This window comes from Colossoma macropomum, unplaced genomic scaffold, assembly GCF_904425465.1.
Source record: "Colossoma macropomum unplaced genomic scaffold, Colossoma_macropomum, whole genome shotgun sequence".
NCBI classification, from domain to species: domain Eukaryota; kingdom Metazoa; phylum Chordata; class Actinopteri; order Characiformes; family Serrasalmidae; genus Colossoma; species Colossoma macropomum.
The window spans coordinates 13,338,755-13,365,598 of record NW_023494792.1 but is presented as its reverse complement, the minus strand read 5'-3'; the positions used below and the strand labels follow the sequence as shown (position 1 = coordinate 13,365,598).

At 39.5% G+C, this 26,844-nt stretch overlaps 1 protein-coding gene across 2 annotated transcripts in view; it reads left to right on the top strand.

The window, feature by feature from the left end:
- The window catches only part of roraa (RAR-related orphan receptor A, paralog a), a 296,333-nt gene extending 282,077 nt beyond the window's left edge, over nt 1-14,256 (top strand). For both annotated transcript variants that reach the window (XM_036576078.1, XM_036576079.1), the window contains 7 exons: nt 3,495-3,890; nt 5,226-5,347; nt 7,016-7,148; nt 8,437-8,544; nt 10,624-10,734; nt 11,084-11,196; nt 13,519-14,256. In XM_036576078.1, coding sequence (XP_036431971.1) covers nt 3,495-3,890; nt 5,226-5,347; nt 7,016-7,148; nt 8,437-8,544; nt 10,624-10,734; nt 11,084-11,196; nt 13,519-13,683 — 1,148 coding nt within the window. In that variant the 3' untranslated portion in view covers nt 13,684-14,256. The remainder of the gene's footprint in view (nt 1-3,494; nt 3,891-5,225; nt 5,348-7,015; nt 7,149-8,436; nt 8,545-10,623; nt 10,735-11,083; nt 11,197-13,518) is intronic.
- Nucleotides 14,257-26,844: the final 12,588 nt, after the last annotated feature.

Genomic DNA, 26,844 nt, shown 5'->3' with positions numbered 1-26,844 from the left:
GGCTGTGTGACTGTGGCCCGTAACAGGAGGCAGTAATCAGGCCAGGCCATCAGAGTCTGCTGGGCTGCTCTCTCACACACAACCAGGACAGGCAAGGTGACTTCTGACTTCACTCAGACGGGAGCTCGCTGGCCCCCATCTGCCTTGTACTGTCTCTCTCTCTCACACACACACTAGGGCTGCACAAAAAATCATATTAAAATTGTGATCTCGATTAGTTATAAATCACATTTGTCAGTGCAATATGATTCTAGAACAGAGTCGATCTGCAGACTGATAGTAAGGCCGCAGTGATCGGAGCAGGCCATAACCAGGCGTTCTTTTCCATGACAGCACACTTAAGTCAAGCCACTTTTAGATCAGAAGTGGTATCCACAGTGCTTCTGCACTGCATCGGCCAGCTTGGCCCATTGAGTATTGCACAAATGACAGTAGAAGTAATGCACAGTCACCGTGCTTGAAACTTAAAGTTTAACACGAGCTGCGTGGCAGTAGAGGCATGCACAGAACACTTACATGGCATTTATCACTTGCAGTCTGCTCTGCTGTCCCGCTGTGTGGAATAAAACAAGCTCTCATTAGCCTCATTGGTGCTGTTGGTATTTTATGCTCATTGACACAGAGCAAAGCAGATCACTAAAGTTTAACTAGTTAAGACTAATTCCAAGATGCAGGTTCATTCTGTATTAGTTTTACATACATGCCACCCTAACACTGTCTGGGTGTGTGCCTTCATATGTAATGCTCTCTGTATGCTACAGCTGATCTGCAGTTCAGAGCACACTTTGAGCAGTCAGTTCATCTATGTTCAGTTGTACAAACAGGATTTTTATTTTTATTTTTGTGAAAGAGGTTTAAAAACCCTCACAGATCAGCACACATACACACTGATATCAGGGTCATTCTCACGAAACCACCTCAAAACATGTCCATAACTACTTGAGTGTCATACGCATCACGCAGATAAACAGTACTTGTATAATTTAGTAGATCAGTTGGAGCTCTACAGCAAGAAAAAAAAAGAGTTCATTTTCCTACATTTTTTTTTGCTGTTTTGGCATTTGTTCTTTTGTTGTTTGGCAATGTTCTCATTACCATCTCATTATATGTGTCCACATATGTATTTCTCATTACCGATATGTATCATTTTTCCACCTTTTTTAATTAGAAAAAATGAGTTTGTTACTTTTAACTGTTGAATCTCTTTACTTTTTATTTGTTGGTTATGTTTACCTTGTAAACTGAAAACATGTAAACCAAAACAACAAAATGTTTTGTGGCTCCAGTAAAAAAAAAGCAAAAAACTAATGACTGTCAAAGTTATTAAAAAACATTATTTACAGATTTATCTTTAAATCTTGCTGTGTTGCAGTAATGAGAATTTGGTCACTTAAATGGGAAAATGTTACTAAAAAACAGTTTAAAATCTGTGAATTTATTCAATTTTCTCTTTTAGTTATTTAACCAGGCGTCATCAAGAGAACATTGTTTTAGTCATTTTAATTTTTCAGGTTGGTTCCCAGTATTTGTTATGTTCATGAGGATAACTCAGCTCCACTTGCTTTTTCTTTATCCTTACCATCTGTTGCTTTCCCAAAACTGTCTCCCTCTCTTCATTACAGTCTGTCCCTCCATTTGCACCTTTATCACTCCTCCACTATGACCAAGAACTAAAAGACAAGCTTGTATAATCAAGCCCCACTCTCATTTCCTCTCTTACCTCTGTGCTCAGAGACTAAAGAGTTCTTTTCTCTGGGCTCCCTCTGTTTCCCATACTTCAGCATTCAGGCCTTCTTTCTCTTTGCATTACAAGTCGTTTATCTCCAGCCAATTTTAAAATGACTCAAAGTTACAGTTTTGGTCTGAGATGACATTCATTTAGACATGAAAGATAAAAACCAATTGTAGAAAAATGCCATTAGTCTCCACCAGGACTGCACTTAATGGACACAATACTAGTATAGTGATTTTATCAAGACATAATGTGTTTATGATGCGTCTTGCAGTATGTCGTCACTGTTGTAACAAAACGCATCTCCGTAATGGTAACTTCACAGGAAAAGTCTTATCTTACTTTAAAAAAGTTATTTTTAATGTATGTTTATGTAACAAGAATTTATTCCATATAATTTCAGACCATTTTTATTGGTCCATTCACCATGAAATGTTAAGGGTAGCTGTAATAATTAACTACACTTTATGATATCAGTATTGCAGAGGACAATATAGCGGTAATGATTAACAAAGAATATATTGTGCAGGCCCTAGTCTGAACTATACAACACCTTTTCCTCTATTCTAACAGCTTTTACATCAACTGTCTCTGAAAGACCTGGTCCTGTGGCTGATAGTAGTGCTAGCTGTTCTGCATTCACTCTCCCTCTTCTGTTTACTGGGCTTGTACATGTTCGCTGTGTCTTGTGCCTTGTCTTGTTCACTCTGAGTCATCCTGGCCGAGCCTGCTGGCCCTGTCTTAATCTGACAGGTAAGAAGCAGTGGAAAGTTAATGCTGTAAAGATGTCAAACTGGGGAAGTATTTTACACCCATTACTCTCCTAATGCGCAGGGAGAGAACTCATTCCCGCTGGGCTGGCCATGCTCTCACTGCTGCTACATTAAGCTCCTTGTCTTAGGACCACATCCCTGAGGAAAAGGACATGTTAACATGTTAGTTTGCTGATTTCAGTAGAGAAGGAGTGCTGCCACTTAGTTGTATCTCCAGTGTGTCCTCAGAGAGATGCAAACTTCAGGGATATAGCAGTGGTTCCCTTCACCGGTCCCTGAGTATCCTCTGTAAGGCAGGTTGTTACGTTTTTTTTTCCCATTTCAACTTCGGAGAAGCTTATTAATAAGCTAATGAGCTGGATTGTGCATATTAGAGAGATAAAATGCCAGAATATGTATATAGAGTTTGAGTTGTTCACATAGGTGGTGCTAGGAACCAGACACCTGAAGCCTCTAAAAGCTTCCCCACAGAAAACCATTCATAAAGTGCTCATAAATACGTTGTTTGACACATGAGATACGGTTTTCTGATAGTTTTGAGAAGGTTGAGATGTTCATCCCGGTCATTACACAGCAAAATAGTTCTGAAAGAAAACATATTTTTTTAGACCTACCACTATTTTACCATCATGAACATTACATATACAAACTCAGCAGAAGCATGTAGGTATGTTGAACAGTAAATATAATGGCTATATTTGCATTGTAGACATCACATGCTTCCTGTCACCACCACTGTAAAGAAATCTGAGTCATTTCATGTCAGACCACTCTGAATAACTTTGTTTACATCTCAGTGACTAAATTATGCAGTAACTCTGTTGAATTCCCCTTTAATCCTGGGCTGGAAAACTGGCCCAATAATTTACAAAAATAGCTACTCCAGTCAAGTGTTGGGAACCACCAGCTTAGGTCAGTTCTAAACAGTTCTATGGACACATTTCCTGATGAAAGAGAGTACGACTGTTTGCATTTTCTGTCCTCTCCAGCGGTGAAGTTCGGCCGCATGTCCAAGAAGCAGCGGGATAGCCTGTATGCAGAGGTGCAGAAGCACCGGCTCCAGCAGCAGCAGAGGGACCACCAGCAGCAGCCCGGCGAGGCCGAGCCGCTCACCCCCACCTATGGGCTATCAGCCAACGGCCTGACTGAGCTGCACGATGAGCTTAGTGGCTACATGGACGGACACACGCCGGATGGCAGCAAGCCCGACTCTGGCGTCAGCAGCTTCTACCTGGACATCCAACCCTCACCTGACCAGTCCGGCCTGGACATCAACGGCATCAAACCCGAGCCCATCTGCGACTTCACACCAGGATCGGGCTTCTTCCCCTACTGCTCCTTCACCAACGGAGAGACCTCTCCCACTGTCTCAATGGCAGAGCTAGGTAAGCATAGCTGAGACTATAGAGGCAGGATGCAGAGAGATATGAAGGATTTTCAGTAGGGTTGCAAATATTAGTCAATTAAGTTGGATCAGTCATCGAAGACATTGTAAGTAGCAAGGTAACAAAGTTAGCCTCAGCCTCAATCAGTTCTAATACAGTATTTTCAATAAAGTATGTGGTCAATTTTTAAAGGGCCCATATCATGAAAAAGACATATTGTCTTATATTTTTAAATAAAAGATTTGGATGTAGAATGTAAACATGTTTAAAGTTTAAAAAAATAAATGATTACTTTTTTTGGTACATAAAACCACACCAACATTATAAGTAGACCTCAAAGAAAAATTAAAATACAAGAAAATTATGCAATAATGAGCCCTTTAAAATTTGGAAAATTAAACTACTGTTTACTGTAGTTTACAAATACACTGAATTGCTATACCCTGAGAGAAGAAGCTGCAGAAGGCATAAAGACTTGATTAGCCGATTAATCGAACAGTAATGGGCAAATTAATCGGTTATAGTCATAATAGTTAGATGCAACCCTAATGTGCAGTAGGGACTATGTGATTGCTGCTGGGGGATGCTGCACTGGGGGTGGGAGATGGGGAAGAACTCAACCGTGGGGCAAATGACACAAAGGTGGCTTAAAATAGCAGGAGGTTGGAGACTCATCTCCGAGACTCATTAAAAGTGCCTCTTTTTTGTAATTAGTTTCCATTAATTAGGGCCAATCAGGATCCAGCAGGGCACGCATCGAGGGAAATCATTTTTTTAGGTTCCCCTTGTGCTCTGGGACTCCTTATAACAGATGTGTTTTCAACATGATTGGATTTTTATACTTTGTGTTTTTTTCCCCTTTTGTCTTTTTTTTTTTATTGAAAGCAAATGTGACCTTTGTTTCCAAGCCTGATGCACATATATTCATCTCCCCTTCTAACACACACACATACAGAAAAACACAATTCCTTAAAATATTCCACTACTCAAGCACGGCCCTCATCCCGGAGGTAGTAGAGGAAAATGTCAACAAGCTTCTAAATCAAATTTAAAGGCAAAACAGCAATAACACACATGCATACTCAAAGCACTGTGTTTTTATATTGCACAGGCAAATCTGCCTCGTAAAGAGAAAATCTCTCCTTCAGTGTCTCTGCAACAATAACATTCTCCCGAACTAAAAGCAGCCACTGTTTATTGGCAAATTGGAAAAAAAGCACTATGTCTAGGACGTATAGAGTAGAACATCTGTGCGTGCACTGTGTGTGTGGGTGTGTGTTCATGTGTGTTGGTGCGTGTCTGAGTGTTTGACGCTGCACTGCTTGCCCGTTGCAGAGCATCTGGCCCAGAACATCTCCAAGTCCCACATGGAGACATGTCAGTATCTGAGAGAGGAGCTGCAGCAGATGACCTGGCAGGCCTTCCTGCAGGAGGAGATGGAGAGCTACCAGAACAAGGTAACACTCTCCCCTGCACATACGCCACAACCACTGTCACCCACATCTCCTCATCGGCTGTGTCAGCCGTCCAGAAGTTGCTGAAATGCTTGATACCACAAACAAGTCTAGAGGTCACTTTTAGCTTCATTTTAATGAGGTTAGAGAAAACTGCTATGATTTTCAATCCGATTCATTTCATTTAAGGTGCACTTAAAATATCTTTTCAAAAAACAGTTGCATAAACTTGGTACCAATATCATGTCACATGACTGTCTAAAAAAAATTAATAAATATAGAAAGGCTTCGAAATACTTTAATAAAATCTCTTTATATTAACAGTTATTTACCATTTTGGAGACACATGTTTTTGAAGAGTGAAAGCTCTCCAAAAACAGGAGCTCCATGAAAGATTTAAAGCAACAGTTTAATGGAAAATCAGATTTACTTCATTTCTTCCCTTTCCCAAAATGTAGTCAATCAAAAAGACCTATTTGGTGTCTAAAGTTTGCTCCTTTAGTTTTGCACTGGAGCTACACGGCTAATGTAGCAAGTAATGGTTATGGATATTAGCATTGTGGAAACTGTGGATTTGTATCATAAAATTATTATGTCATATAGCTTAAAACAGTAATAACCGCCATCATAAAGCCAGCCATAACTTGCCAGCTGAAATCATCTTAAATCTAGTCTAATATTCCTCATTTTGAGATTGTTGTAAGAACATTGAGATTATTTTACGTATTTTATGTACTCATTTTAGTTGATTTTATCTATTGAAGTTATCTTATTCTATTGGCAGATCATTTTGCTTGTTTTGTGCATTATTTCTTGAAACAAGCAGAATTTTCTGCCAATAAAGTTGAACTATTTCTTTAAGGTAAGATTACTTAAAACAAACATCAAGAAATACATTTCATAAACATCTCATAATGATAAATACTAGTAATATTGACTAGATTTAATGTTTTCACTTTCAAAGGTATAACATGATCAACTACATATGGGGTAAAAAGGGGAAAAATAGTAAATTATATTTTTAGATGAATTATTACTTTAAAGCAATAAATAGATGATGTATTGCTTCTCCTGCCAGTGCTCCTCAAAATATCTTGAAATGTGTCGTTGTTATTATTCACATGTGCTTTTTTGGAACACCTGTGCATGATTGTGAGCGATGGGTTCACACTGACTCAGCACTGTTTTCCTAAAACCATTTTTTTAGGTTATGTACAGGCCTTTACTTATATGGCCAGTCCAAAATGGTGTCAAATTTTTGTTGTTATTATTTTGTTAATACTGATACTGCAGATAGTCATTCATCTGGCTGCAGTCACAGTAAACTGCTGTAGCAATTCATTATTCAAATGGAATAATACAGACACGCACACAAAAAATTCATCTGTTTGGAGGAAATGAAAGGGAAGTGTGGAAAACTTTATATTTCTAACACAGCTAATCAGACAGGCTCTGCTTGCCTAGAGCATGTCTGATTGTATAAACTAACATTTCTATCTAGAAAACATTCCAAACAACTCTGAAAGCAGATTACGGCAGAACTGACTGCCGGTCGTTTACTTACATGTTGATGTGAAAAATTCTGCATGCAACACCTTTAGTCTGTTACTAAGTGCATTAAAAGGGATAATCAAATACAGAGCGTTCCTCTCTTCTGTTCTGCTCCTCCAGCCCAGAGAAGTCATGTGGCAGTTGTGCGCCATTAAAATCACAGAGGCCATCCAGTATGTGGTGGAGTTCGCCAAGCGCATCGACGGCTTCATGGAGCTCTGTCAGAACGATCAGATCGTGCTGCTCAAAGCAGGTACTGAGACTGCATCTGCCTGCATGTGTGCATTATATCACTGCTAACCTAGCATAGTCTATATATATATATATATATATATGTGTGTGTGTGTGTGTGTGTGTGTATATATTCCCAATATGTTACATTCAGCAAATGACAGTAATTGTACATTTCTTTAAATGTACGATCATTTGTAGAAGATGTGTTAACTTATTTTCACTTAGAAAATCAGCAGAACACGTCATTTGATTATTTTGTAGCTGACAAATATAATAATACATAAAATATTTGTATATATTGCTATATGTGTTAATAGTTCATTACTTGTATAGTACAAATAGCTTTATATGAAAAATACACAAAATATATTACCTAAAAATAAGTTTTGGCCTGTAAACTTTTGGCCCTACTGGCATAACAGTGTCCATTTCACCCTTATCTAAGACCAGTTCTGAACTTCCTTCTCTGATGTTTCAGATTCAGATTCAGAGCAATGAAGCTCATGGGGTTTTAAGTGGCTGTCGTGTAATACACAGATATCCTGTAGCCTTCTCTGCTGCATTCCCAGAGACAAATATGAGGAAAAAAAGCAGGAAGTGAGGACATAGCATGGCTGAAGTACTTAGGAAGTGAAATACATTTGAAACGAAATTCCCCAGTTTGAGCTCTCCCCTCTCAAAAGACGGGGCAAACTGCTCTCCAATGCACAAACAAATCCTGAAGCTCTGCACTCCCTCGATGTATGCCTGCATGTTATTTGTGCTAGCTCTGCCAATATTAATAATGACATACTGACAGGGATCCCTCGCCTGATGTGACATTCTAAAGCAGTGGCATCTCCCTAAAGCTCGGTAATGGCTTCCATTACGGCGTGTTTATCCTCTAATCCAGTTCTCAGTGAGCACTCTTCAGCGGAATTACATCTCCCACTCTCAACAACAATACAACGGCCCACCTGAGTCACACACACGGGAATGCAAACACACATAGAGTACACATGCAGCACAAAGGGAGATCACAGTAGGCATGGAGGCGTTTCTGTTGTTATGTGGATTTCAGTGGATTACATACTCTCTATTTCAGTGATAGTGAGATGGTTTTTAATTTAGACAGAAAATCAACCAAAATGACACAGTTAGTGTGGCTGGTAAACGAAGAGGAGGAACCTGTGGGTTATCGAAGAGACTTGGCAATTACAGACCAAATCAAAGTGGAGTATGAGTCAGAGTTTCATGGCACAAACGATGCCTGTGATGATTCTTTTGGGTCGGATAAATCTCACGCTGATGTTTTTTGCCGGCTGCAGGCTCTTTGGAGGTGGTGTTTGTCAGAATGTGCCGTGCCTTTGACCCTCAGAACAACACAGTCTATTTCGATGGAAAATATGCTGGTCCGGATGTGTTTAAGTCATTAGGTAAGTAGAAGGCAACCTCATCTTCTGTGTTGTTCCCGTTCCACCTGCAGTCCTTTAACTATCAGTGTTTTTGTGTTTGTCAGTCAGTGTTCGCTTTTAAAAATGGAGCCAAAATGATTTAGAGTGATGCCACAGAACCACTTATGGTTCACTAAAGAACCTGTCAGTGGATGGTTCTTTAAAGATTTCATTTAAAGCCATTCAATTGAAAGATTCTTTAGGTAATCCAAGGTGTTTCTTTCACGGCATCACTCCAAACCCTCATGTTTTAAGAGTGTATTTTGCTGTTCTTTTTTATGACTTCTGCTAGTTTGGGCAATAATTGTCAAAAATTGTTGAAAAATGAGGGAAAAAAACACCTCTATGAAAAGGCTGATTTCTCCTGGCATCATTAAGGGATTCTAGTATTATGTTAGCGTTACGCTAACAGCAATGTACATGAACATTTCTTGGCCATTCTAGATTAAACACAGACATCTGAGGCTTGTAAAAGACATTCCATCTTTTATTTGGAGCGTGTAACAGACATATTAACACATATTTACCTTGTATGTAGCAGTTTTATTGTAACTATTTTAGTAAAGAGTGTGGGCATAGAGCCATTGCAGTTTTCTAACAACTGACTAAAACATATTGGTTAGACTACAACTCCTTTTCACAGTCAGTGATATATGTAGGACTTGCAGAAGGTCATTTTTCTGACCTATTGTAAATAAATTGTGATTGGTTGATTGCTCTGTCACTTCCTAACTATGTTAGTGGTTAGTCTGATGAGTTAGGCCTGCAGTTCAGATCCTGTTAACCAAAAGATTGAACATGTGTACGTTCACTGGTCATTTTTGACAGTATATAAAAGCCTATCACCACCACTGTAAAGACATCGGAGTCATTAGGTTTCTCTACTATGCACCATTTTATATTAAAACACTCTGTTTACATCTCAGAGATTGAATTATGCAGAAATTCTGAAATGGTGGAATTCCCCTTTAACAATGAAAGAGTATCACTACAATACTTGCAGAGTTTGAATACAAAGAGTATGATTATTATGTTAAATAAAAATGAACAAAAACTTAAAGAGATATTTTTTTTATGTCACAGAAATCTTCAGGCTGTCTCTATGGGCCTAGAAGGCCCTGTGAGTTCTGCCTAAAACATATTATTGGTGATGAATTCAGAAACCAAGTTTATTAGTTAAACTGACAGCTTCTGTCAGCACATACACACACATTAACTCACACTGAGCGACTGAAACTGGCCCCACATATCTATCTTACCCATTAATGTAGAGTAGGTTAGCTTCTCCAAGATCACGGCCCAGCCTTTTGCATATTTCTTATGTCTAGAAAAACCATAAGATTGAGTGCCTATTGGGGGAGTTTTATCAAGCCTGCAATCCATACAGTCATAATCCAGGCATTGGATTTCTCTAGTGTAAGCAAATAACATTTATGTTTGAATGCCATGACATTAGTAAAAATCCCTCCACTGGAGTTCCTTGTGCGCATCCAAAGCCTTTTGAGGCAGAAAGCTGTCCAAATGCCAGAATGAATACAAATGTGAGGAGGGAGAGAGACGTGCATGTGTGCGTGCGTGTTTATATTAAGGAATCTCAGTGTGTGCATTTGTGTGGGCGTCCTCAGTGATGTAGCAACAATGGTGTCTTATTCAGTGTATTGCGTGTGGCCCCTTCAACAAGCCAGCCTCTGTCCTCCGCGCTGTGGAGAAAGCAGCAGACTGCAGGCTTCAGCTGCTCCTCTGCCATCAAAACGACTGTGCAAGCCCTTCCAGTCATTGATTTTACTAAAAGTCTCGTTAGTGACCCCAGTCATGGTTGCATAACGGCGCTCATCTGCCAAAACATGATTAGTGTGTGACAGAGAGAACGGTGAATAAAGGCCTTCAGTAATGCGGCTGCCACTGTTCCCTCACTGTGTTGCTGTCGACGGCGTGTGTATGCGTGTTTGTGTGTGTGAGCGAGTGTATGTTTATACTTTTCCTGTGCTAAAGATCAAGAGTGCGCTTGACACCTTTGTCTGCATCTTCCCAACACCCCCACCCCCTCTCTACCTCTGGCAGGCTGTGACGACTTGATCAGCTCTGTCTTCGAGTTTGGGAAAAACTTGTGTTCTATGCACCTGTCTGAGGACGAGCTCGCCCTGTTCTCGGCGTTCGTGTTGATGTCTGCAGGTAGGAGCACAGCTAACAGCAGCTGCAGAGTTCTTACACAGCCAGATAGAACCATTCCCTGCTCTACCACTGCACACACATAACACTGGGGTGCCTTTTTTTGTTTTTACTATGTTTTACATTCAGTCTAATCTAGTCCCAGTTGCCCTATGCGTGTCAAAGCCTAAGAGTAACATGCTGTCTTATATCAGATTCCCATTCCACAGCATAACTTACACCAGCCCTGTTCCAAGTGTTCCACTGTGTCAGATGGAATATAAATTCAGTGCTTTATTGCTTCTGTTTTGCACATGGTGGTTTATTTCTTCATTATGTCATCTCTTTCTGTGTGTGTGTGTGTGTGTGTCAGACCGCTCTTGGCTCCAGGAGAAGGTGAAGGTGGAGAAACTTCAGCAGAAGATCCAGCTGGCCCTACAGCATGTCCTGCAGAAGAACCACAGAGAGGATGGCATACTCACAAAGGTACACGCATGAAAAATGCAAGACGACAGCAAGGTTCATCCCCAGGCCATACAGCCCATGTATGGAAACTATGCTGCAAAAACAGTCCACTTTGAATTCTTTGTTTTTGTGACATCACAAAAAAGCAGCACATTTACATATATCCACCTATTCAGCCTACAGCAGCTGGACTGTTTTTTGGATGAGGCACAATACAGGGTAGCCAATCAGAACAGAGATCATCTACTTCTGTCAGTCTTACAGGCATAGTAACAAAAAAGCCTGTTTGATTCTAAATGAAAAAGAGTGAGTGGACAATGGTTGTGTGAAAATGTTTGGTACATAAAAAAACATATAAATGTCATAATGTCAGAAAAAGGACAAGAAAAATACAGGCTTTAGATCATTAAATATTACCATATCAAACATTCACCTAAAGGTATTTCTGAATGTTTCAAGAATCCTGTGAACAAGAAGTGGATTTAATTATAATTAATGTACTGTAATTGTCTTACTTACAATTATTTTTGTCATCTGCCTTGAGTTTTTCAGCTTTTGAAGTATAATGAATTCTGGATATTGATTGTATTATAAATTCATACTGGATGTTAAACATCTTTGTCATCCTGGAGAAAATGCCTTCATTTTTATTTTACCTTCCTTGTATCTTACTGATTATTTGTGAAATTGCGCAGGACAAACATATTCAAATCATTTTATGCATTTATCTGCAACCAAAATGGTTTTATATTATTCAAAACAGTGATTCCAAACTTTTGAACAGCGATTTCAAAGTTTTGTTGGTGTACATGCCTACAAGAACATGACAAGTAAGCATAACTCTTAAAAATAGAATTCACACACATTCAGATTCACGCACATGCATGAACGTATGTAAACATTTTAAAGGGATGATACACTTCATTTTCCTTGTTTTTTTGTTTTTTTTTTCTTCCATGAGGTCCACTTCTGACATTTGTGTGGGTTCATGTATCAAAAACAGTTATAATACATTTTTACATGACCATTTCATACCTCTCTTTATCCTTTACGGTTAAATAGGCTGTTTTTCTTACTGTGCTTTCAAGACTGACATATGTAAATGTGGTCTGATCTGATGAGTTCTGATTGGCTGTCATGCACTGTGCCTCATTCAAAGAGCAGTTCTGGCTAAAACATATAACTTCATCGTGAATATGCAGTGCTAAACTGCTGCAGGCTGAACAGGTGGATGTGAATGTGTTATATATAAATGTGCAGGTTTTGTAACATTACAAAAACAGTAATTTCACAACGGGCTGTTTTTGGAGTTTATGTTCCATATATAAACTGTACGGACTCTGGAGTAAACAAGATATTTTGAAACTTTCAGTGTTGACATACTACATCAATCTATCCTATGAAGCCTGGGAAAATGGGTTATGGGCCCTTTAACATTTGGTAAAGGTGCATGACATATTTGAACATTAGTTGCTAATTATGTGAAGAAATATCCTGCACATGCTACTTATTTCATTTCTATATATTCTTACTGCTGTTGACTTATGAACAGCTAAAAAAGTGCCATTTTTTCTCTTCCTAGTAATGAATGAATGAATTTATGGTTTAATCCATTAAATATGATATGATTTGACAGTTTGACGATGAGCTAATGCGCATAAAAAGAGGGCCCATCTGTGCTGAATAAGAGCGTATGAAGAGTTGAGTGTGTAACCCTGTGTGAGGGTTCAGTCATGTGAGAGGGAGGGAGGAGCCGAGCTGGTTCTCCAGATACCCTCCTCTTCCTCCCCTCCTCATCTCTGAGTTTTCCTACTGAGTCACAGTAACAAACCTCCCTGTATTACCCCCCTCCCCCTTTCTTTTTCCCTCTCTCTTGCTTTACCTTTCTCTTTCTTTTCCCATCTCCCCTTGTCTTCCATTCTCCTTTAATTCCACCCTTTTGCCCTCTTGTCCTTTTTTACACCTTCTCTCTTTTTCTCTCCCAATCTCCTTTTGTCTTTCTTTTTCCACCCTCTTACCCCCTTCTTGCTCTTTTTTCTCTCCTATCTCACTCTGTTTTCCACCCTCTTGCCCCCTCTCTCCTTTTTTCTCTCCACACTCTTTTTTCTCTCCTCATCTACTCTTGTCTCTCTTTTCCACCCTCTTGCCCCTCTCCTTTTTTCTCTCCTCTCTCTCTGTCTGCACTCTCCCATTATCTTTCTCTCTTTCTCTTTTTCGTCCTCTCTTACCCCATCTCTGCTTGCTCCCCCCTTCTCTCTGTCTCCACTCCTGCTTTCACTCTCTCTCTTGCTCTCTCTCTCTCTCTCTCTCTCTCTCTCTCTCTCTCTCTCTCTCTCTCTGCAGTTGATATGCAAAGTGTCGACACTGCGAGCGCTGTGCAGCAGGCATACAGAGAAGCTGACTGCTTTCAAAGCAATATACCCAGACATTGTGCGCACCCACTTCCCCCCGTTATACAAGGAGCTGTTTGGATCGGACTTTGAGCAGTCCATGCCTGTGGACGGCTAGTGGCCCCTTCGTCCTGCCCTCTGGGGGGCAAAAAACACCGTGGGGAATGTCGAGCATGAATCTGAGACTTTACCAGTGCCCTGCACACACATACACACACATACACACAGACACACACGACACACAAACACACACACACATACACATACCAGGACAGCGAACCTGCTGCACACACAACTTTCCCGTTTTTTGTTGTTTTTCCTTTGGGAGGGCGTAAGCCAGAGGAGGCTTTGATTTGAAGGGGTAATTTGCGAGGTTTATTCCCCTCCTTTTTTGACACAGGTGGGATTGAGGGGGCCCAGGGGAGAGGACGAGAAGATGAAGACACTCGTTTTCTCTCTCTTTTTCCCATTCTCTCTCTCTCTTCCCGGCTCAAGCTGAAGCACTCATGCATACGACATCAGAACTGTCCCATGACGATTCCTAATGATCAGCAGAAATTGTTTCGACCCGTTTCCAAAAGAAGAAGAACCAACGATCTACAGAAGGACATCCCACTGAATCAGACCACTCAGTTTCAGAAGCCAGCAACCAGTTTCTGATGTCCAGCACAACCTCCAAATCAGTCTGCTACACCTTTGCACACTATGAGTGCAGAGATTGTGACCCATACAGCATGCACATGCCCGGCTGAGCCACCTCTCCTCTTTTAATGAGACGGCCTCTGCTCAGAATGCAAGCAGGCTGCGAAAGAGATTGGAAGAGGAGAGGCAGAGGAATAGAGAGAGACGGGGACAGAGAGAGAGAGAGAGAAGAAGAGCACGAGAGAGAGAGAGAGCTCAAGGAATGTGGAACAGAGCTGTTGGCATAAGGTGACGTGAAGCGGCACCTTTCTTAGGACAATCGTCAATAAAAAAAAAAGAAGAAGAAGAAAAAAAAGTAGAATTCTGGTAATTCTAGTTTTTAAAAAAAATGCAATTACTTTTAGCTGTCGAAGACTCCATCCACCATGGTTGCTTAGTGATATCATGTAAGGCCATCTGCTATTAAATCCTTTTCTGGACAGGTGCTTGCAGTTTAACTGAGCACACCGCCACAATGCAAGGGTCCATTCCACCTGTTTTCTAATGTGCTACAGGGTATATGGTCATAAGTACTTACTATACAGAAAAAAAGTAATGTTTATAGAATCTATTTTAAATAACATGTATGATATTAGTAGCTAGACTATTCTTAATTGTTGAAATTGATAAGGCACTTTTATTTGCACCTTTCTTTAATTTAAGACTTGTATATTTACCTAGTGATGTGTTGCATGTGCAAAAAGAAATACAAGTGAAAACCACAGAGTCACAGAGGCTACACGTTAGAAGCTCCTACAGCGCTGTGTGTGAGAGGGTCAGGTTTCGGGCGGATGCTGGGTAAAAGCTGAAGGAAAGGCGCCGAGAGTCGGAGTGCTGTTTTTTGATCAGTGCTGTGTTTTAGCACTTACCGACTACGAGAAGTGTTGGCGGGGTGGAATCTGATCCCAGATCAGCATGTCCACTTTCGGATATTTTGAGTTTTTGGCCCTTGTTCTGCTCTGCAATCACTGCCACTACTCTTGTTCCATCCACAAAACCATGTCTTATTCTAAAGAGGGTTTTCTTGTCAGAACTCCCACCTGGTCTGTAAATGGATGAAATGGTGGGCCACGTTTAAAATTATTAATGCCATCCGTCTTACAGTGATTGATACGTACTTGACTGAATGTTAAGCTTAATTCTGTCAAGTTTACCATCCATATAAGAATAAATATAAAGCACATTCTTTAAAGTGAACAAAAACTGTATACGGAAGGCAGACACAGGATTTAGACTGGCTTTAGAATAGCAGAAATCTTTGGCCTGTTGTCTCTCAGCACAAGTCCTGCACTAGCCAACAGTTCCATCTAGTGGCGGAGAGCCCACAGCTTGTGCTCACAAATGGTGCAGAACGCCTATTTCTGACACAGCCAAGTTTCCTGTCTAATTCTGCCCTTATCTGGTTTTGTGGATGAGCATGTAAGAGATTTGCGTTTGTGTTTAGAGCTTTTTAAAAACAGCCTCTCTGGAAAGGCCTTTACCCAGCAGCAGCAATAGCTAGGAGACAGTTAAGGAATTAAAAAAGAGAGAGAGAATGAAATATTCAAAGCCTTGTCTGGTAGTAAAAGTTCTATTTTTGTAATATGTACAGTGCATAAGCTGATGAAAGAGGGAGAGGGAGAGAAAGAAAGTGAGATTATAGAGCACTTATCCCTGCAATAATTAAAATTCTTGTGTTTTTTATGTTTTGCTGGAAAACAAGACGGTGGTAGTATTAGTGATTTTTTTTCTGAATACCTAGCTGTTGTGTGTTGAGTGAATCTAAACCCTTTGAACGTGCCATAGAGGTTTCTCCTACATCCTAAGTCCACAAAAGATTGTGTTGTAACATTCCAGTTAAACTATGATGTGACTATTATAATATCTACATATGATCCAGAAAAACCACTCTGTTAATGAACATTTATCCAATAAATCTGCCAAACAACAAGCTTTTCTAACTCGGTGACACCAAATCAATATTTTGATTTACTTCTTTTCCCCTCATTTCTTCATAGTGTTGTGTGTACAAGTCCTATTTTCCTCAGGGAAGAGTTGTCCTTCTAACTCTGTTTGACACAGTTGTCAATTCATTCACACGAGATGTTGAAAGAAGTATATTAGACTTTTTTTTTCTTTGAAATATTCCCACTGAGCAGATTTCTTTGGATTTCATTCTAAACACAGTTACTAACATTTTAGATCCAGTTTTATGGCTGTTCCTTGCACATTGGTCTTGTCTTTCATTACTTTCCTGTACCTATATTTGAGTGTTCCACATTTATCCAAGCCCCAGTTATGATTTCCAGGGTCAACATGGCTTATTAGCACCATATATTATACACTATAGCCAATGAGAGAATTACCATGAATTCCATATGTCAGTAGCCATGTTTTATTATTCAGTGCAATGTATTTGATTGGTGTTACTGCCCAGATGATTAAAAAACCTGAACATTTGTCAAACTGTGAATGACAATCCAACTGAACTTTTTCTTCAATATTATGAATTGGCAGTGTATGGATTTCAATACGAATGCTCAGGGAGAACGTTTTAGTGAAATTACTGGGGTAGACCCTGATTTGTAGCATCTGTTTGCATGTTTGCCCTTGTCGATATTTAATTTCAGCTGTTATAAGCATTTATCCTGGTCAGTGTGTCTAAGATTGCTCATGTCATAGACCTGAAAAAGAGATATTACCAGTAAAGATACAGAAAGGAAAGCAGATTTCTTCACTCACTTTCAGTTTGTCCATATTCATCACAGCCCTATTCATGTTTTTTTTTTCAACCACAAACTCACATTTCTTCTTCATTCTGTATGACTCGCCTGAACAATATGTGTACAGTATGTGTACATTAAGGTTGATGTAACTTAATAACAGGCCACTGTCTAATCCAGCAGAACAGGGTCCTAAATCATTTAAAAACAAGCAATGAACTACAGTGTCACCCTTTTTGGTCAAGTTTATCTTTTTTTTCTGGATGAGGATTGTTCTAATTGTCACTCATATTGTATGAATCTATGTGCCAAATACCTCTTCTACTATTTGCTCCACTAGCAGATTCTGCCCACGAGCCAGGAATTTGTAGTGCGTTACTAATACGGGTTTCTACAGGGTAGCCACTGCTGTGGAGTTCCCTCTGAACAAGCTTTGATCCACAGAAGACTGTTGTAGTTCTTCTTTCAGTCCACTTTATCCATATTTATCTGTCCTAAAGTCATTTACAATACCCAGTTGCACCGTGAGACGTGTAATGAAGTCAAGTTCTACCACAGCAAACATCATTTTGTCAGTCTAGTTTGTATTAGGTATTAAAAGCAATACTGGCTGTAAAGTAGAACTTTGGACAAATTTATTTTTTCATTCAAAGCAAAGGTACTAAATCATCTCTGGGTGTGTGGTATTGACATGTTGATGTACAGATACATACTCTTGTTGTTAGTGAACGATCCATAAATTGTTTCCATGTGTATTGTGGTTTGTAAAACAGCATCGGTAATCTGTGGTTTCTGCCCTTTGTGTTGATTTCTGTAAAAAAGCAATACGATGCATCTGAACTCGTGTATGCGTGTGTGAGTGCGTTTGATTAAGTCGGACCCCAGACAAGGCTTTAATACAGTAGATAAGGAGCAGCAGGGTCAGCTGGTGAAATATATGGTATATGGATATCTTAGTTTTCCCAGGTTTTGCACAGTTTTAGTAGCACCAAGCTTGAACCCATCGATGAGGCTGCACAAGCATGACACAATGCACCTCTCTATTAATTTCATTCATGACTACATTATGCAAATCTGACATCAAAGGGCCTATGCAGTCACAAATAGCACGGATGGAGTTTACACTGTACCATCTTGTTAACTCTGTAATCCTTAGCGAAGGCACTTAGACTGCCAAAGCCATTTAACAATATTTGAAAGGTTCTGAGAAATGGAATTACAGCGTGACGTCATGCTTGTGAGGCCGTGTTGATTTGAGGGTGGAAGTGTTACTGAGATCTAAACCTTACCAATCACTTTCATTGCATTTTTGAAATTTGAGTTATTGTTGTTGTTTTTTTTTTTTTTTTTTTGTTAATCTTTTTTTTTCTCCCAAAAGCACAGCTGATACAGTTATTAAAAGTGAGATATGTTTTAGAATATAGAAGAAAAAGACAAAAAACAAACAAACAAAAAAAAAACTTTAGCCATAATCGAATGTCAAGCAATAATATATATGGTATATTATTATTCATCTTTGTGCATAGGCTTTTTGACATCTGCATGTAAATACACTTCTTATTTATCACATTTTGTTCCGTTTTATTTGTTTCTCCCTCCCTCTCTCTCTCTCTCTCTCCCTCTCTCTCTGTCTCTCTTCCTCCAGTTTCCATTTTTGTTGTGTATATTTGACTGGTTCTGTTCCCGGGTGGAGAACTAAGAACTTCATATGGCCTGTAAACTGTACAGCTTAATTTCACTCTCTTTCTCTCTCCCTCACCTTTCTGCTTTTAATTCACGATATTTAATGTTATTATTGATCACATGTATAAAGGTAACTTTGTAACTTCTGTCTGTATAGGTAAGAAGAAAATACTGCTATTAAGACCTACTCAGTGCAAATATTTATCTGTTTATTGAATACATCATGCTGTACAGTATCTCTGTTTTTAGTATACTTCTCTCTTTTAGACTTAGTTTGATAGAGGTAGGGTGTGCTGACATTTAATTTTGTGTTAAACTGATGTGTGGTGCTAGGTAAGTTACTTTTGTGAACAGAAATTCTCGATTCATAGACTAGGCCACTCGATTAGTCCGTTCATTTCACCGAGTATTGATGCATTATTGATATTAGGACTTGATAAATAATAAGGATAATGATAAAGATAACGATAGTGGTAAAATTACTTTAAATACCCGGCAAGTACCTGTATCAGTGTGCTAGTCTTGGGACGCGGCTCTTGTTTCCTTCTCACTTTAAGAATAGAAGTAAAAGCAGTATCATCTAATTAAGATTGCATTTCTGATTTGTCGCCATAAAGAAAAGATTGTTCAAGCTAAAAAAGACAGTATTGTGTTGATCCTTTTGATTGTGAGAACCACTGGCTGGAGTTATACTGTTCAAATTTGCAAATATGATGCCTACCAGTATACTTTTTTGAATATCCTATGGTGTAAAGGACTAGTCTGGATTATTTAATGCCTCGTTTTGGTTCCCCCAGTTTTTGATTTAACCCACACGGCGGTATATGAAGCCTGGCTTCATACGCATTCATTTTTCTGCACTAAAGTGTTTCAGCTCATTGTCATAAGGAATTAGCACGCACACTGTGGTTACGTGTTAAATGTACAAGAAATTGAAATTGCCAGTTGTAGGTTCGTTCTACTAAAATGTCTCATTTTTCTCTCTGTAGCAATTATGAAGACTGTACTCGCAATAATACACAACAAACTACACTGAGTGCCTCTCAGAGGTCCAGGATGCAGAAATGATTTAGCTGTTGCTCTTGTTTTCACCATTCAGCCATGTACTCAGATGATAATGTATTTGCACATGTAGGTGACTTCTATCTTGTGTTTCCAACTTTATTTTTCATGCAGTGTCTTTTTATGTAACTGATATTTTCCCTGTTTGCTTCTGACTGTGTAAACAACATTTTCCTGCCTCTTGTAGTGTCCTGTATGTTTCATTTGACAAACTTTTCTGGCGATGCGTGGTCTGCGTTCTTTTTCTCCTCCCCCCCTTCCTCTTCTGCTGAATAGCTGACATTGTTGTAATGATGACATACATTCTGGTTTAATCAGTCACAGACTGATTCTTATCATGAATGATGAAGTGTTTTATTGCAGACCCAGGTTTGCGTATTTGTAAAGAAAAAAAAAGATGGATAATAGACAATCCGCTCTGTGTTTCCCCTTGTTTTATGACGGTTCCGATTTCTGTTCATTATTACAAACAAATGACTAATGCATTGTATTTTAAGTATTCATATGTGTATGTAAAATATGCATAATACACATTTGGATTTCTTTCCTGTTGTCTGTTAAATGTGAGCTCCAGGGGAGGGCGCTGGGGGTCGGGGTGGGTTTTACTCCACACATTGGCAGCATTAAACTGTTGGGGGGGGCGGGAGGGCGATGCAGAGGCCGGTTTGTGGTTGTCACGAATTTTTACGTCACACGTTTGCTACTGATCTTAAAATGGGGACAGATGATCATGTACCTTTTTATCCAGCTCTTTTGAACTCTCTTTAGGAGGTAGTATCTTCACAATAGTAGTTTTGCTCCTTCTCTTCGTCTGATTCTTAAATATGGAAATAAGTATTTTGATTCATTTTGTAAATACAGCTGTAAAGAAAAATAAGAAATTTAATGTTGTCTTTTAAATACTTTTCATTCTAATATGAATGTTGTTATATTGTACTTAGAAACTGTACCTTTAATATTACCTTTATTAAAAGTGCATTGGACACATCGATTTTAGATGTGCTTTATGTGCTGTTATCCCATAATAAAATTTACCGCTTGTAATGGGCTCCTTTACTGTGTGTCTTACTCACTTACTCACAAGTGTAACAAAGAAGAAAACGGCAAAATAAAAGTAAAAGCAAGCGTCCACTTTTCACATGTTCACAGATAACAATGATAGATTTCCAGTTTCAAAGAGAGGAGATTCTGTGAGCCTTGGGGAGGGTTATAAATTAATCAGTTCTATTTAGTTTTACACATTTCTTTGTGGATTTGTACTGTTCTGAGGATTTTCAAATGATAATTTTACTAATGAATGCATTATCTTACTTTCTCTGACATTATTAGAAATGACAACACTTTCACTAATTGTAAATGTTAATACTTGTACTTTACTAATACTTTCCCTTTTTATTGAATTGAAATGATTTTAGTCTTTTACATTCAGTTCCTAATTCATGGTAATGTATAATTTGTGTGGCGACAGCACCTAGACTGGTTTACTGTTGCTCACCTCTCACTTCCAAACTTCAGCGTTTTATCATAGATCATCAGAGATCCTGAAAATAGCACCTGCTGATTTTCAGTTCCTATGCTGATAAATGTCTGACCCTCCTTCTTCTACTCAAACTGTTACTTTTACTTCTATTGAAGCATCTTCCATTGAAATAACATGACTTTTACTCAAGTATGGCTTTTTACTCAAGTATGGCTTTTTACTCAAGTATGGCTTTACCTACCACTGAATCCATTACCATCACTTTGTTTATAAAAGCACAGGCTCAAAAGCATGACTGTATGGTTAACCATCTAGTCAACACCAGCTGTTCAAATTGTAGGCCATTGCTGTAAAAGCCACGTAAGTACAACATCGTTTGCATGGAGTATTTTGGTGAGGCTGCCAGTCTTATGACATCTGTTCAATGTGCAGGAGCATTAGCTTGCATGTAGCATATGACTCCTTAAAAGTCTTATAATTCTGAGGATCCAGGGATAACAATGGGACAAAATGTATCAGCTTTGAAACATGTTTACCACATGTTGTGACAGCAGAGATTTTTAAGAACACTGAACATTTTTCTGATAGAAAAAAATGGCCTAGAACTTGAGTTCCTTATTTGGGTATGTCGTCACCGTTCACACAGCAGCAGGCCAGTAATTTTCTATGGGAGTGCACCATTTGTAGCTGTAGAAACAAGCGACAAGTCGAGCTGAAATTTACTTGACTTTTTGCAAATTAACCATGACGTGGTGTAGCAACAATATAAATGATTAGCTGCAAAAAAATCCTCAAAAAACCTCAAAAGTATCAAAATCTGGAAGAGAAACATATAAACTTATGTAGCATGTAAACTTATAACAGTGATTCATAGGTTTAACTAATAAGTGATAGAGATATAGTATATATTTTTACATTTTCTTTTTAGAAGCGGGACACTGCATATACCCAGATAAACAGACAGAGGATCTGCTGTTTTGACTTGTACAAGGTTACCACGTCCAGCAAAAAAGTGTAAGCCTGTAAATTGCGTGAATGCAGGACTGTGCAAAATTCTTAGGCAATCTGAGAAAATTCTATGTAGATCTATTTATCTGGGCAGTACATGTTTACTTGTTCAACAAAAACACACTAGAATAAATAAAAATCTACAAATTAACAATCCATTGTGATTGTATGTAGTCAGTGTATTAGTTTAGCCATCTCCAAACCTCTCCTAGAGTACATGCAGTGTTTACAGTTACCATGCCAGACGTAGACTGAATCACAAATGGCTCCTTACTCCCTACACAATGCACAGCACAGGACTTTAAATAATAATGCTGCCAAACAGTGCATAAAATGTCTAACAAAGAGCCATCTGAGATTCAATTCACATGGTGCACTATATAAAGAGTAGGGATCCACTTGAAATTCAGTCATAGTTTGTAATCAATCTTTCTTTAAATTAATTCAGGTGTGCTGCTGATGGAATTTAACATATTCATGCCATAGCTGGTGTGCAGTGAGAAGTCACGAATCAAAACTGTGTTCTTTGATCTGTGTTATTTTATTTTCCTTGAACATATTCAGAACTAGCAAAAATACTTTTACGATTAATTTACGAGAAAATATGTTTTTGTTAGTAATTCTTGTTTAAAAAGTTTTTAAAAGTACTTTTATTTTAAAGAAGTCATTATTTCACAGAAGTAACAATACTTTTCTTGAGTATGGGCTACTTCTGGGGTATTTACTACTACAACTAAAACTATTCACTAGCCAGCTAACACTTACTCACATCTCTCTCATTTTGTTTGTGAATAGCCTTATTCTCATTTTCAAGGTGGTTTTAATTATTAATCTACAGAGATCTCTTTTTTGAACTCGAGTTGAAATCGTCAGAATGTGAATCAATGATACAACATCACTCACGAGTCACTCGCTCTCTTTTTTCTCTCCTTGTAGTCTACTGTACCTGCCTGTCTGTCTTTAGGTTCACAGCTATTCAACTGGGATCTATGTACACCAAATGAGTCACCATGTGACCCATGTACGTGATGTCACCAAGACATCCCATGACTCACTGCAAGCTTCCTCAGGGACCTGGATCTTCTTGCTCACTCTGAGTGACCAGGAACCCTGGCAGTCATCCACTACTTACATAAATGAGTTACATTCGTAATGAGCATTTTCTAGCATTATGTTTCGTATTTCCTGACCACAAGGGGTGGTACTTACAGGCTAGATGACTTGTGCCCACGCAGTCACGAGGACTGCATTAGATGCAGCCTGTGGCATGGGACAGGACAGCCGGCATCAGGTCAGATGATACTGCAACCATAATGTTATAGAATTGAGAAAAAGTGAAGGGTGTAGCCCATGTGGCTGGGGCACATATGTTAATAATAGGAACCCCTTTTTAAGACAGCCCAGGACATGGAGCCTCCCCTGATGGAATGGCCAGTAGCTGGTGTGGGCAAAGGATGGTTGACAGCAGCATAAGCCAGTTCAATCACCTCCAAGAGCCAGTGTGAAAGATGCTGCTTTTAGAGCTGAGAGCCCCGTTTAGCTTCCGAAAAGCATAAAAATATCTGATCTGTCTTCCACGCCTTTGCACTAGCAGAGTTGCAGCGCTTCAATGCCCTGACAGAACATAAAAGCTGTCTCCTGGGGTCTGACTGGTCTGTGTTTGCCACCAGGCTGATGGACTGGTTCGGCCTCAATGTCACATTTGCATTGTCTGGACCCCTTGCAGACACAGGGGGCTGACCAATAATGCATGTAGCTCACTTACATGCTTTGCTGTGGCCACAGCAAGCAAAAGCACAGTTTTTAGTGACAGGTGGTGGCTGGGTCAAACGGAGCAGGGAAAGTCTCCATGCCCCTTTTAAGAAGGCCACAATCAGCTTGTGGTATCCCAGAGATGGGCTGTTGCTTGGAGTTTATCCGTTGCTGGGGTTGGTCACACTTACTAGGTGAGCAGCTCTCAACAACAGGAACTGTCGTGTGGTGTGCCAATGTTCATAGGTCCAGGCTCAATGCACAAACATGTCTGCCTTGGAGGTTTGGAAGAAAATACTCTAAAGTGAGTTTCACCACTCGCAACTCAAGATGGTTGACATGTTCCTGGCCAATGTCTTCTGACCACCTGCCGAGTTGAGCCAGAGAGATACCAGCCACATCTGGAAGCATCTTACACAGAGCATCCCCAGTGCAATGACCTGCACTGTAGCCATGAGGAATCCTTAAAGCCACAGCAGTGTTAAGTACTACACTTTTGCTCCCAGTCTCAGGCACCCATGAGTAGCAGAATCACCTGGGCTTGGTCCTTGAGCAGTGAGGCCACCATTGTATGAGAGTTCAGCACCATGCCAATAAACTGGGCGGAGACAGTTTGCTCTTTGCCCAGTTCACAGACAGGCCCAGTGCTAGAGTGTTATTCAACAGTCTCTAAGTATCTTTGAGCACTCACTCCTTGGAAGGTGTACACACCAGCCAATTGTCCAAGAATGGAAGGATTTTTAGCCCTTACTCCATGAGGGGTGACAGGGCAGCCTGTATGCACTTCGTAAATGTCCTTGGAGCTAACAACAGCCCAAAGGGCAAATATTTTAACTGGAACATTTTGCCCTGGAGCACAAACCGGAGAAAACGCCTGTGCTCTGGCGCTATGAGAATGTGGAAGTGCGCATATCGTAAGTCCACTGAAATAAACCACTGTCCTTTGTGAACACTGTGAAGAACAGCAGCAGTGTGAAGCATGCAAAAGGGTAAAACCTTTAGAAACAAATTCAAACACCAGAGGTCCCGAATTGGCAGAAAACCTCTGTCTTTCTTAGGAGCAACCTGATGAGTCGACAACAGCTTAACAAAGAAGATATCCATGGGGGCCACACACATGCAGAACTTACTAGTTTTTGGGGGCTTCAGTATCCAGCGCATCGAGTGGAGCTTAGCCAGTGCAATCTTCAGTGGGTTTTGAACCTAGATGCAGTCGCTGTTGCCGTGGGCGGAGCGCTGACCTCAGAATTCTATGAGGCCAAGGTGGAAAGAGGCTCTGGGGGACTGGAGTGCTAAGCACCCAGCTCCATGGCCGAGAAAAATGTGGCGCTGGCAGTACGGCTGTGCTCCTGGCTTCTAGACCTGCTAACCTGTCTTGGTGGTGAGCTACGGGGATGATTGCACAGTTTATCAGTTTATGCAGGGGTTAACCAGCACTTCACAGAGGTGGTCTAACACAGGGCATGAAGGGCATAAGTTGTGGCCATCGTAAGGGTCCAGTATGGTGGGGAATACATGCTGTCTGGCCAGTACAAACTCCCAGCACCGTATTAGCTGTAGCATGCTAACTCATTGTAGTGCTAGAACTTACAATTCCAGTGTGGGAGCCTGAGATACTTACCCGATGGCCCCGCTAGTCTATTGGCTAAGCTGCTTCCCCAACACTGAGCTCACTCAAGGTGAGGGGAGACCTATAATCCACAGTAGTCTGAGCCTACACCAAGATGCTCTGGTGTGGTCAAATGATGAGTCGTTGGCAACAGAAGATGAAAAGATTTTCGAAGCTCTGACACTATGAAACAGTGTTACCTGCCTGCACGGTCAGTCTGATAGTGAGAAGAGTTACTTTCCTTGTAAGAAAACTAATTTTAGAAAACTTTGCAATAGATACAACCCCAAATGAGATGCTCAATGGGTTTATCTTAGTGGGAATAATATAGAATTATATATAAATAAAAAGAAGGTGGAGAACAAGGTGTGTCAGTTGGGCCTGATTATAATAAAGATTTTAGTTTGACACCATCAGAGGCTGCACCAAAAACTTTACCAAATTCTTTTGAGGTAACTGGAAAAGAGTAATTCTTCATAAATCTTGCATGAGAAAACAAAATTACATTATGGTTAATGTTATTTTTCCCCACTCACTGGTGCGTGGTGATATAAAAGTAATATGTTTTAAAGGAAGATAGAAAAGCAATTTTGTCTTTTAAATTGCTATACATTGATTAATGCAATTGAGGAATGAACTAAAGGTAAAAAAATGTCAGGTTGATTTCAGGTTATTTAAGCAGTCATTCTAGAGTATCTATAATTCCCATTCTGATGTTTCTTTTTGTGGGAATTGATCTTTATATGAAAATATAGACTCTTTTCTTACAGCAGTAAACTGAATATCTATATTTTTATGAAATTCAATGTGTACTTGAAACTGAAGAAGTGAAGAAATGAGTGTAGCAAATAAATTTGCAGGATAGGAACACATGCATATATACACACAGCCATGTGAGACTGAATGCTCTGTAATGTTAGATTATATTGTGTTATTTCACTCAAACAGTCAAAATGAAAGTTTATATACAACTCTTTTTCCAAAAAAAAAACAAAAAAACTATATTCAATTTAAAATAGTACAGACAACATATCAAATGTTGAAACTTAAAAAAAAATGTTTTTGGAAAATATACAAGTTTCACAGTGTCCCAACTTGTTTGGAAAGTTTCCTTAATATTAACGCTTTCAATATACTCTTAATGTTTTCATTGTAAAAATACAAAAAAATAGCATTCGTAGTTCTGCAGAGCACAGAACAGAGCTGGTACTGGTCACTCTCACTCTGAACTCAAGCTGAAATTAAAAAAAAAATGATGGGAACAAATAATGGGGCCTATTCTTGCGGAACGTTGACTACGTT